Source organism: Camelus ferus, chromosome 24 (assembly GCF_009834535.1).
Source record: "Camelus ferus isolate YT-003-E chromosome 24, BCGSAC_Cfer_1.0, whole genome shotgun sequence".
Lineage (NCBI taxonomy): Eukaryota > Metazoa > Chordata > Mammalia > Artiodactyla > Camelidae > Camelus > Camelus ferus.
The window spans coordinates 3100324-3113789 of NC_045719.1; the positions used below are offsets into that span (position 1 = coordinate 3100324).

Below are 13466 nucleotides of genomic sequence, written 5' to 3' on the forward strand. Positions count from 1 at the left end.
AGACAGCAAAGGCACTGCAACCTCTAACGGGTGCTTTCCGCAGGGTTTGGGGCTTTAGAAGACTCTGCATTTCTCTCTCCATCAACCCCGCCTCTGTGTAAGCCGCAGAGCGGGGTCAGCACAATCAATTAGACTTTACAATCTGGGAGTTTAAAGACTGCACGCAGCCCACAAATCACCGTTGCTTATTTTACAAATGGGCCCCGTGCTATTGGCAAGCAGCCCCTCCATTAAACACCCATCAATAAAAAGGCAGCGCTGAAACCCTGGAAGACGGAATCTATTCGTCCAGAGCTCCCCCAGGCCGCGAGCACACAAGCAGTGAGCGCACAACAGAGGGGCCGGGCCAGAGGCTCCAACCCTTGAGCAGACATCATTAAAAAAGACAGTTCCTGTCAACTTGAGAGTAAGTCCCGTATGCACTATGGGCTACTCGTAGGAGGGTGTAAATGAAGAACAGGGAAAGCGGGTGGAGACCTCCTGAGAGATACCAAGCCTCCAGGTCCGGAAGTCCACAGGCGAAGGGACTTTTGCGGCCATCCCGGATCCCGGCAGAGCCGAGGAACGGGTGTGAGCCACCTGATAAACCCCGAGCCCGCAGGTCAGATTGCAGAGGACAATGACAACCCATCCCAGGAGCCCCAGACTCACCGGCACACTTGGTTCTGGTTCTGAGTGCAGGCCCGGGAGACCCGGTGCCGCCCTCCCCGGGCCGGGTGAGGAGCACGCTGATCTCATACTCCGTGTCCGGGTCCAGATGCCCGATTTTGTAACTGGTGGAGTCCACTGGCTGCCGGTCATTCCAGCTCCCGCTGGCGGTGCAGTACTCCACCTCGCGGGCGACGATGGGCCCGTCCCCATTGATGGAGTTGGCGTTGAGTTGGATCCACAGGTAGGTGGCCCCCACGGAGGCAAGCTGTGGGGGCGCGATGGGAACAGGGGGTTCTGAAAGGCAAACCAGAGGGTCATCCTTCAAACACTCTGGTCTTCCGCTCAGGAGGAGCTACAAGAACATCAATTACCCAAACAGAGAAGACTAACATTTCAGGAATGAGCTGGTAAGACTGGTTTCATTCAGGTTACTATGACAAAGCGTCCTGACAGGAGTCTGCAGTGTTCAAATCTGTGAAATAAGCCATCTTTCAAACCTAGGCTTCCTCCAGGAGGGAGACCCACAGTTTGTTTTAGGACACAATTCATTTTCTCAAACAGATCCATAGACATCAAAGGATTTTTTTTTCTTCCACTAAAAGCAACTTGCTAAAATTCTCTCCAGAGGCAGTAACTAAGCCCCAGAAGGCACTCCACTGTCAAGAATGTCTTTCAAAGCATCAAAGGTACTGGTTAGGTCATTGAATTCTGTTTCCAAAGAGATCACCATGTTAAACATATGGATAAGATGACAGTTTCTCTCATCATAAATGCATTTCCAGGATGACTCGTTTCCCCCAAAGAGCCAACACCATGGCCTCGTTCAACTACAGAAGTGATCATAAAGTCCAGCATGGCCACTGTTCAGGGAACTTCCAGTAATGAGTCTTATTAAAGCAGTGAATAGAAAGAAAAATTCTAAAGCAAAGCACAACCTCAGCCCAGCTTGATAAAACTCAAAGCGATCAGTAGCAAACACTCTTTACAACCCAAGAAAGTCTCTATTCCAATTTCTATATGCAACAAATTTCTATTTCATGAATCTCCATCTGAGGAAAAAAACCTAGGTTCTAGTGATGTATTTTTTCAGGAATGTTTCTCTGCAGGTGGGTTTGTGCCTTTTATGTGTTTCTGTTTCTCCCCTTGTTTCGTTCATACACGTGCGTGGAGAGGAAAGTCTGCTCGGTTCTCTTCCTGGCATGTGCTGGCTTGCAGGCTGCAAACCCGTCCGCTCCGTGGCAAAGATAACCCCGTTATGGTTCCTGCTGATGGGGACCTGGGGGTGGCTGGTCCCATCTGAGGCTGGCCCCTAAGATGATACCAGCTGGACCCCTAGACCAGTGAGGAGTCAGCACCATGAGCTCCTTTGGTAGGGTTGCGGCATCTTTGTTCTTTTCTGTATTCAAGGTGTGATAAGTCACACTGACTTCTCAGAGTTCGGGAAATTCATAAGATGAGTCAAGATGAGAAGCTACAAGATGAATTTTACGTGGGGGACTACAGATTTAGTGTAAATTTAGTAAAGTCCTGTTCCTGTTGTTTATCAATTCCAACTCTGGGCTAGCTCTTCATTTCTTTAAATAGTTTTGACTCAACTCATAATGATTTAACGTCAACTTGTATCATTAGGCGATTCCTTGAACCAAGATCTGAAATGGGCCTTTTACAGTGTATCTTAAGGCATTAGGTAGCCAGGCTGAAAGAGTAGCTAATGGCTTTGAAGCTGCAAATGCTAGCAAGGGTTTCTGAACTGCCATTCCAAATACAACTCAGGGGCAAAGCCACAAAGGTTACTGAGCACACAACTCAGTGAGGACCTTGTTACTAGTATCCTAAAATGACAGGACTTCAAAGCTTGTCTGTCCTGAGACTAGTCTCGCTATTAGCTTCCCATTTAGAAGAACCAAATACGTTAAATCAAATGCAAGATTCCACTAGAACCTGGAAATGATTCAGAGAGCCAATCAAAAGGAATTTTAGGTTGCTGGAAGAATCAGTACAAGCATAAGTCCGTAGTTAAATTTGGAATAAATTTCCCCAAAGTGAAGGAAGGAAGGAACTCAATCTATACTTGGTGATAAAAAGTAATTTAAAATATTTAATCCAAGTGAAAGTTGGATTTAATCTACGTGAAAGCACATGACAAAAGTAATTTTAAATCAAGCCAGAATGAAAGAATTTATATACGTATAGATACATAATCGTACACATATATCTTATTGACATACGTGTGTGAATTCCTAATATGTATCTCCAACAGTGAAAGATGATACTGGAATATATGTATATATCCATCATACAAGGATTGTGGAGATTACATGAAACAGTTTTATGTCCTTTATTAAAAGCAGTGGTAGACATGAAGACAAGAGTGATAGTTTAAAATGACTTGGGCTTCATTTGGGGGCCAGCACCAAATCAATGCATGACCTTAAGAAAGTTTTAAACTCTTCTGACTTTAGTTTTTCCCGTTTAAAAAAAATTAGCCCTCTGGGGGTAGGGAAGAGTCAGTGGTAGAGTGTGTGCTTAGCAGGCACGAGGTCCTGGGTTCACTCAATCCCCAGTACCTCGGTTAAAACAAATAAATGAATAAACAAACCTAATTACCCTCCTCCCAAAAAGTAAAATTAAAAAAGAAAAAAGCCAAGAAAAAAATTAGTCTTCTAAATATCTGCATATAAAAAGTGTTCAAATATCTATACATAGCCTAAAAATGTCATAACTTTTTTAAAATTAAAAAAAATTATTTATTTTATTTTACTTATTTATTTTTTAGGGGGGTAATTAGATTTATTTATTTATTTATTCTTAATGGAGATACTGGGGACTGAACCCAGGACTTAGTGCATGCTAAGCACTTCCCCCATCATTAAATATTTTAAAGTAATTGTCTCAAGGTAACTCTTTCTAAACTAGTAGAATCCAGCATGTTATCTCATTTTACAAAATAAAATATATGCAAAATATGGCAATAAAAATATCAATGGAGGAAAAGTCGAATTCCAGATTTGAGCTGTTAACTGCAAGTCTACTGTCGTCACCAGTGCTGGCAGGGGGCAGAGATGGAGGAACGTTCCTTGACATTTTTGACAATGAGCCAAGACCCCTCTAGGCTGTGATGAGGCAGGAAAACATGAGGCAGAAATGTAAGAACCCACCCATCCTCTGTGTTCCGTTGTTCTGGCAGACTAGAAACCTCTGCCTTCTTTGTGATCCCCAATAAATTAACTTTCCCACTGAGGTAGCGTTTAAAGAGGTCACAAGATTGGCAGCACACTGATCACGAAGCACCCCGCCTCCCCTGGTTCCGGCTGGTCACAGTGCAGCATTGTCACAGCCAGAACTCAGAAGACGGAGACAAAAATCCAAACCAAGATGAAAATCAAGTGACGATGCTGACAGTGGAGAGCTTGGCCATGGGGGCAGTGAGGAGGATCCTCTCCTGGATTTGCTGCCCAGGTTCAGGCCATGCGGAGAATCCCCACTTTCCAGAGAGCCTTCCGCAGGGCAGGGTGTGCATACCTCGGCAGAGGTTTAAGTTTTCTTACAGATGTTAAACCCAAACTCAGATACTAGCCAGATGGGCTGGTTAGTACAAGGGATCTGATGTGGCAAAAGAGATCATTCCAGTAGAGACGCCAGTGCCCGCTTCCTCCCAGGGACCCTCAGTCACGGCTGCACATAAACACTGCTAGGGGCCAGGCTCCCCGAAAGCCAGGCACGACTAGCCCTGACAGCAGTGATCTCACGACAGGAGCATATGCCCAAATCACCTACAGATTTTTATCGCAGAGGCTGTGTCCCTGAGATTTCGATTCAGCGTGGGTAAGCTGGTGGGAATGGAGAAAAGGCGGGCAGGTACTTATGTTTCTTTAAATTGGGCAAGGTGGCTCTGCCGTGCATTCTCAGACAAGGACCACTACCGGACTGGAGGGGAGAGTAAGAACCACCCATTCCACTGCAACAGGTGCTGGCTGTCTACCAGGTACCTGGTTCTAAGTGCTGCTCACACACATTTTGCGTCTGGGCCTCCTGATAGCCCTTTAGGGTAGGTCACATTATTAACTCAATTTTAAACAGGAGGAAACAGAAGCACTGAGGAGATAAGCCATACACCCTCAGCCACATGGCTAGCTCTGGGGTTTGAACCCTGCAGTCTGTAAGACTGCCTGCGTAGAGAAATTTGCTGACAAAAGGAACAGACCATCCAAAAGAGATCAATTTCATTCCCTATTTAACAGATGCAGGGAAAAAATTTAAAAGCAGGCATCATTCTGTTCCCCTAGGACGAAACAGCAATGACTTCCTACACGTTGTCTAAAAATGTCTCAGGGTACATCTCAAAGTCCAAATTATTCTGTCTGGGACCAAAAAGTGCCTTAGCAGTTTAATCCTATAAACTCCTAAGTCCACACACACACACACACACACACAAACATCAAACCAGCTAAAGGAAAACTTATTTCCCCTCTCTTTTTTTGCCCTCATCCCCCACTTTCCTGAATATAATGACTCAATTTTTCAGTCATGCAAAATATAGTAATAGACCCTAACGGCAACATTATGAATGGTAACTCAGTATTATCAATATGGCTTGTGTGATATGCTGGAACATTTTTATCCTGACACTGCTTCATTTTATTAACCACCCTGCTATCATAAACACCCTGGCTGGTACACATTTGCATTTTAAGTGATTTTCTACCAGTAAAAAAATTTCATTCCTTAAAAAAAAAATTTATAGGTTGTAATCTCTGTATACAGACCTGGCAGAAGAACTTGCCAATAGCACGTTCATTGCTTTGTAGGCAACTGAGCCAATGTAAATAAAATACATTTTTCAAAAATATTGCTCACGTGCAAAATGAGGACTTAAAATGCAATCCATCAATACAGCCTGTCACCAAATTACTGTTCAGAAACAGACAAGGATAAGTGTGAGCTTGAAACAAATCCTGAGTCCACAACCATCTCATGTGTCTCTTTTAACAGACTACGGGGAGGTATAAAAATACATTAAATACCTTTAACTACCAATTCTGCGTAGTTCGATACGCCAACACCTCCATCGGTGCGAATCATGCAGCGGTATTTTCCAGCGTCTCGTTTGGTTGTGTTCACGACGTTGAACGAAGCTATGAATCTCCGGGAACTGGTCACCCTTATCTCCTTCAGGGGAGCATCTCGTACGTCGATGCCCTGTAAGAGTGGGGGTGGGAGGACAGAAAGACACAGTATCAACCGCCGTACTGAGCCAGTGAGACACCTAAGGGGCAGGAGGGATGTCACCGATGTTACTTCTGTGCAGATCTTGGTTCCCTTGTTTACCACCCATGGGTAATTGTTCCAGGAGAACAGCTGCCCAGGAAACTGAAATTCTGCCTCGATCAACACTTTCAGCATTGAGGGAGGCAAAATCAAGTGAGCAAAAATGTCTCGGTTTTGCCCCTTCAAGATGTTAACCATGTTATACTAGCTCAACAGACAGAGAGGGAAAAGCATACAGAAACATTCTTTATTTTGTTCCCAAACTATCAGCATTTCGTCTTTTCATGATACTTATTGTATTTTTCTTATATTTGGCTATGAAACAAAATTAATTCACACACTACCCTATTACTGACCTCATTTTATAAGTGAGCCAATAAACAGCTTATCAAGAGTTACATTAGAAATGTAAGCAGGTATTAGTATGAAATGGGTCTGAAGGACTAGCCTCAGTTTTATGACGCTCTTCCTGGATCTACAAACACCAAGCAGAAGCAGATGCTCACTGTCACCTGACACTGAAGCGCTAGGAGAGAAGTTTGTTCCCACGCCCCACAGAAGGACCACACAAAGCAGGTTCCATCACTGGGGCAGCGTTGTCTGACGTTATCCCCGAGACTTCAGGAAGTCTTCAGTTCTGCACACTTGGAAATCCATTCTATGCTTCCCATAGTTTAAAGCCTCAAAAGAAGGCTACAGATTTCAGTTCTATGTATTTTTTTTTCCTATAATTATCAGGAAAGAGGCTATTTTTAACATGTTATTTGCAAGTTTTAAGGAGAAAACAATGGGCAAAGATATTAAGGAAAATGCATGAAACTCAAGCACTGTGCCCCTGTCATCACCTGGCCACTCACAGCAGTGGATGACAAAAAGTGGCCCCGAGGCTCCCAGTGCCTCAGTTTGAAACTGAAATGGACCCATGACCACCAACGATAGCCAGTGCGGTGACACTGCAGGACAGATCAGCTGGTGGCAGAAATCACAACTGGGCCATCTTTAGATGTGGTGGCCGTAGGAGGCCATCTGAGGAAGTGACACTGGAGCTGAGATCTGAAGGGTAAGTGGGAGCCGCCAGGGCCAGGGGAGGGGAGGGGCGGGGAGAAGGAGCACCCCAGGCAGAGGAGACAGAACAGGAAGCCTGAGACGGTTAGACAGCTGAAGGCTTTGGATGAAATCAAGGCAGCGGGGGAACTGCATTCAGGGCCTGGCAGGCTCTTTTTAAAATGTCTGTGTTTATGGCGGGGGGAGGGTACAGCTCGGTCGTAGAGTGTGTGCTCAGCATGCTCGAGGTCCTGGGTTCAGTCCTCAGGACCTCCACTAAATACGTAAGTACACCTAATTACTACCCCCCAAATAAAAACAAATAAACAAGTACATAAAAATAACGATAAAAATAAATGTGTTTCTAGGTCTGAAAATGCCAGGCTATACATAACTCATCTGTGTGACTCCTTATATGAGGTAAAGCCTTTTAAAAGCTTTTTCTGTGACCTTTTCTTTGCCAGTAAGCCCTACCGGACACGAGTCCGGGAGCCAGACCGGCCACGGTGCCACACGCAGCCGCACAGCGGGTCCCTTCCTGGCGCCCGTGTCCTCAGCTGTGAGGAGGAGACAGACGCCTCAGCGTCGGGGCAGGGTGAGCATTTAAAGACGCAGCAGGGACCCTGGCCCAATGACTGGCACCACGCGTCCCCGCTCGGGTTCTGGAACAAGCGCGTGACGAGTCGAAGGAGACAGGCGGACAGGCTGCCCGAACACCTCCTGGGTCGGGGCGGCCTGGCGCCGCAGGCCACGCACGGCCCGGCCACCGTGCGGCGACCACAGAACTGAACACTCACCCCAGCCACAGGCCGCACGGACGCCCGCGGGCCTCCCCTGCCCGGGTGCTGCTGGAGGAGGAGCAGGACTGAGGAGCCGAAGGACTGAGGAGCCGGGCGGCTCCGGGGGCAGCGAGCGCCCTGAGGGGCTGGCCGGGCGGCTCGCGGCTCCGTGGGGTCGGGGAAGCGCCCGCGGTGCCGCACAGTACAGTTCCCGCCACCGCGACGGAAACCAGGAGTGGGCAACAACGGTTCCCACCCTCGTTAGAACCAGTGCCACAAGTGCCCTGTTCAGAGCTGAGCAAGTCATAGATCAGAATATGATGTTAAATCTATACCTTATTAACTTGTATGCCTTTTTTGTTTAGTAAATCCCCTAAATTTCATTTGATAAAGGACACTGAGAAGTTAGGTAAACAAAACAAAATTAATCTAGCATTATTAACAAGAGAGGGCATTTCTCTCTGTATCTCATACATTCAGTCTCCCATCCTATCCCCCCAAAAGATAAGTAATTGACTTCTACCACTAGGAGTAACCTTAGACCTACCACTCTATAAAATCAAATCAAATTGGAAAAAAAAAAAAAACCTAATGTCCAGTTTTGAAAAAAAGAGCCCTGAATATAGGTAGACGTCACATTTGTAATTATTTGTTTACTTTACTAACACAACAACAACAACAAAACTGATTTATTAACTACTTACTTGGAGCATGACTCTTATAAGAATATAGTTCTACAGGAATCTTGTAATATTATTCCTAATGGAATGAACCTGTCTCTAAAGAATGTCTATTCAGAAGAATTTTAAAGTACGGGTTTACGGAACCCTTCCAACTGTTCAAAGCTGTAAGGACAAGGACATTCATGTTTAAGGAAACCTCTGTGTTGGATTTACACAAATGTCAAGGAGCCTTACTTCATAGCTGTTGTCTTCAGGCCCCAGATTTATCCTTTAAAATAAACGGCTTCCAACTAACAGCTCTGCACAAATCCAACAAGTCACAGGGACTCTCAGGAATGGGTCTTTTTAAAAAAAAATCCCATGTATTGAATCCCACAGAAAGCTAGATTCAGCTTCTTCAAGAGGAACAGTAGACAAGAAGGAGACACCTAGTGCTCGCTAGCAATCATTTTAGCTTAGGATCCAGACTGAATCGTAAACCTTGCTCAGATCTGCAGGTCATCTTGTAGTAAATCATTTACATGTTCGTGGATCCAAGTGTTCATTCAACCCCTACTTAGTAAACGCTTTTTAGGAGGCAGGCACTCTACATATACCGGGAGCATGGGGTTAAGAGAACCAGCCCTTACTAACCACGTTTAGACTCTGGTCAAAACAACCAGGCTGATGGGTATGAAACTAAGCAGGAACCACAATTCCCAAATTACAGATAAGGAAGCTCATCTATGACTTATCCAAGGGCAGAAAAAATAGATAAACTAGCTTTCATCAAAATAAAAACCTTTGTGTCTCAAAGGACACTATCAAGAGAGTGAAATGCAGCCAACAGAATGGGGAAAATATTTACAAATCATATGTCTCAAAGGGGATTAATATTCCGAATACATATAGAATTCCTACAACTCAACAAAACCACATCAGCAAAAAACAAAACAAAACAAAAAAAAAACCCCAAACAATCCAATTTTTAAATGGGCAAAGGACTTAAATAGACATTTCCCCCAAAGAAGACAGAAATGGCCAATAAACACATGAAAAGATGCTCAACACATCATCAGCCAATAGGGAAATGCAAACCACAATGAGACACCACTTCTTAACCAGAAGGATGGCCACTGCCCAAAACAGGAAGAAAGAAAAACAAGTGTTGGCAACGATGTGGAGACATGGAACCCTTGTGCACTGATGGTGGGAATATAAGACGATGCACTCACTATGGAAATCAGTTTGGCAATTTCTCAGAAAGTTAGACGTTGAATGATCATATTACTCAGTAATTCTGCTCTTAGACATAGCCCCAAAAGAATTAAAGACAGGGACTCAAACAGACACTTAAATGCCAACATTCACAGCAGCATTATTCACAATAGCAAAAGGGGGACAACAACCCAAGCATCTGCTGATGGATCAGTAGATAAATAAAAGGTGATGTATCCATGCAAGGGAATGTCATTTAGCCTTAAAAACGAAGACAATTCCGGCACCTGCAACAACATGGATGAATCCTGAGGTCCTTGTGTTAAGTGAAATAAACCAATCACAGAAAGACAAATACAGTGATTCCACTTAGATGAGGGATCTAGAGTCAGCAAACTGATAGGGACAGAACACAGACTGGAGGTTCCCAGGGGCTGGGGGAGAAGGAGAACGGGAAGATTTCTTAGTGATATTTATTTCAGGTGATGGAAAAGTTTTGGAAATAGTGCTCATGGTTCCACAACATTGTGAATAGACTGAATGCCACAGGGCTGCACCCTTAAAAATGGTCAGAATGCCAAACTTCCTTATATGAATATTTTATGACAATCTCTTAAGAGCTATCACTACCTAATGCAGCTTAGTAGCAAAAACTCTGGCTTCTGCCCCTGCATCTGAAGACTGCCCTAAAATGACCTAAAGTGCAAGTTAAAAATGTTTGCAAAGAAGAGGTAAAATGTACTTTGTAGGCTGGATAGAGAACGGAGTGAGACACAGAGCAGACGTGGTATGTCCCAGCAGGGACCAAGGAGGAAGTGAGAGAGAGAGGCTTTGTTCAGCCAAACACAGAATCCCGACGGCGGAGCACGGCCGATGTCTGCGAGATACCACCTGCACCTGGCACGGGCAGACCCGACAGGGTGTATGTTCTGAAGGACCATAAAGAGAGAATGATTTCCAAATTCAAATGTTTACTTTAGGAACTTTTTTAAAATATGGGAAATAAAAAATAGGGACATTTAAAAAAAAACTCTGCTTAATCCTACCACTTAGAGATAAATACCCTGAATATTTTAGGGCATTTTAGTTTATTTCTGGCTAAATCTCATTTTAATTTAAATAAAAACTGAAATCGTGGTCCAAAATATATATGAGGATTTATCTCTTTGTTTGAACGGCCTGTGACACCTGTACAGGCTTTCACAGCACTAGATAATTTCAAAAACTTGTTTTTCAATGTTTCCCATTTTATGGCTGTAACCATTATTTATGTCAGTATTTCCTTATTGCTACACACTTAAATTATTTATATTTGTCACTATTATCATGGCAATCCCTATTTCCTAAAATTATTAGGTCAAAGGGAATAAAAGTTTTAAGGTTTTGGAGATAACGTGAAAGTCTCTGTAAAGAGTATCTATTTATAAGAGCTATGTTTTTTAATGAGAATTCAAATGGCTCCTAAAATTGTTATTTTCCAAATCCTTTTGAATATTACAAACAGATGAAACAGGACAGAGAACTGGCCTAAATGACTGACATTTTCCTGTTAATTCTTCCAAAGCTCTGTACCATACTGGGAAAAAAAGAAACGGAGCTGATCATGAGTAAAAGTTTCAGAGAAGTACTTCTATTTATTTTTGTAGTACTACATGCCTTTTGTGGTACAGATTCAGTTACCTTCTTACATGATAGCATTTTTAAATTAAAATGAATCCCATTTTTAATATTTTGGAGAATGATAAATTCATTATAACACTGTGAGATGCAGCCTACACTGACCTCTTTTCACAGGACAAGGATCTCCCTGGAGAGTCACATCTTCAATACCCACAAGTGCATAGTTCTACAGATGGACCACATGAACCAAATTAAGTAAGATTAAATGCACTTAAGATAGTTTAACTGAAGTGCATGCAGCACTCCTTAAATGTGTACTTAGAATCTGGGACGCAGGGCAGTATTTAAGTATCTGTAAGATTAATCACTCAGACTGATGCATCTCATCGAAATTTGCGGCATCACCACAGGTTGAAAAATCCCACGTAGAAAACGTGAGTTAGGAGAGCAGCCTGAGGACTGGCCTCACAGAAGATGGATGAGGTGACAGGGGAATAACCTGGCAGAGTCTAAAGGAGGCAGGAGAGAGAGGCAGGGAGACCGACAGGACAAACGAGAGGGAGGGGAAGAAGTGAGACCTGCAGAGAAAGATGGGCGGTGGCAGGGCAAGACGGAAGGCGACAAGGACGGGAGAGGAGCTGGGGGAGGCGACGGGAGAAGAGGGGTGCGGCGGAGGGAAGGACCACAGACCACAGGGACAGGGACCAGGAGAAGACAGACGAGAGAGCTGGCCACGCACTTTCAAGCTTCTCCCATGTTTGTTCTTTTCCTTTGACATCCTGACATTTGCACTTTAATAATGGTCCTCCTGTGTCCTGATGCTGAAAACATTCATCAGCAATCCGTCAGTTCTGCATTAGCTCAATTTTCAGGTCACGTGCGTCAAGACATGATCCGTGGCTGAGTTCACGGAGGAGGAAGGACAGAAGGAAGTCCTCAGAGAACGGGGTGTGCAAAAGGGAGACACCCCACCCTTCACCCTGCTGGTGTCAGATCCTCTTTCTTGGGTCCTTATGAATGGAGGAAGACAGTGTTCACAGCCCTCTGCAAGGCAGCTAGCAGCACTGTCTACGACACCTCGGTGGACCAGAGGACAGCAACAAGGGCAAGTGCTGAGAAAGGAGGGTCAACCAGAAACCCAGGAACAACCAGAGTCCAAGGCTACTTGTCAGCATGGAGGTGGAAGGATGCTGGAGCCTTGGCAAAGGATATTTCCTTGATTCCTCCAAAACGTCAGTCTGTCAATGCCTTTGATGACATCACTGAGGTGTCTGTCAAATAACCAGCACTTGAACGGATAACATGAGATAAAAGGAAACAACTGTCTATCTCCCACTACTAGACTTCCTCCTCACAAAGGCAGGGATCTTCTGCAGGCTCTTTGCTGCTGTAATTCTAGGACAAAACCATGCCTGGTGCATCACAGGGAGGGCTGGTGGTAATACTGGAAGAGATTTAGGTCATGAATGGGTAACTGTACAAATTGATTTTTAAGATGCCTTTTGGTCCCCAAGTGCCCTTCGTCAGGTCAGAGCTAACAGGGAAGGCGGGGACCAGTGGCTGGTGCATTTTCTGCGATGTGAAAAGGCCATGAGTCCTTTCCCTGTCTGCCTCCCCCCATGACAGGGATGTCCAGACAGGATAGTGTGCTCCGGACCTCGGGTGCTCCTGAGTGTCTTGGAGTCGGTGGGGAGACTTTTTGTCATGCTGATGGAACAAAATGATGAAAACATGCCCCGTAGAGGGAGCACATCTGTCAAGCAGGTCTCTCCCACTTTTCATGGAGTTAGAAAGAGGCCGCCCTGCCGAGGACTGGAGCTCTGTGTTCCTAGTAACATTAGAGCAGGACAATGAGACATCACCAAATGTGATTGTTCTTCAGAATATGAGAGCTTGCGGTGGAACAGAGCACAGGACACAGTCCCTGGAACAGGGCTCCTGAATGTCCAGGTGTTGAAGAAACCAGTGGCCTGTCTTTTGTTAACTTAATGAAACCACCATCACGGCCATGTCTGCAAGGAAATAATCTTAGTGGGTTAAATACAGCTTTTTATAAAAGCAAGAGTATCTTCAAACACGCCTGCATTTCAATTTGAACAAGCCAGAGAAAAAGTACTGATAGTTATTTAAATTAGACTTCCAGCCTTCTTTATGCAGCAGACTAAGTCTAGGACTTCTAAATGAGGAGTCATTTGCCAGCAAAAAAGACACATATTAAGTCTTC

The 13466-nt window shown here is 44.5% G+C and overlaps 1 protein-coding gene across 3 annotated transcripts in view; it reads right to left on the reverse strand.

Annotated features, from left to right (window-relative positions):
* PTPRM (protein tyrosine phosphatase receptor type M) overlaps positions 1 to 13466 on the reverse strand; it is a 604888-nt gene that overhangs the window by 317654 nt on the left and 273768 nt on the right. For all 3 annotated transcript variants that reach the window (XM_032467107.1, XM_032467106.1, XM_032467108.1), the window contains exons 6-7: positions 5676 to 5850; positions 652 to 945 (exon numbers count right to left, since the gene is read on the reverse strand). In XM_032467107.1, the coding sequence (XP_032322998.1) occupies positions 652 to 945; positions 5676 to 5850 (469 nt within the window). The remainder of the gene's footprint in view (positions 1 to 651; positions 946 to 5675; positions 5851 to 13466) is intronic.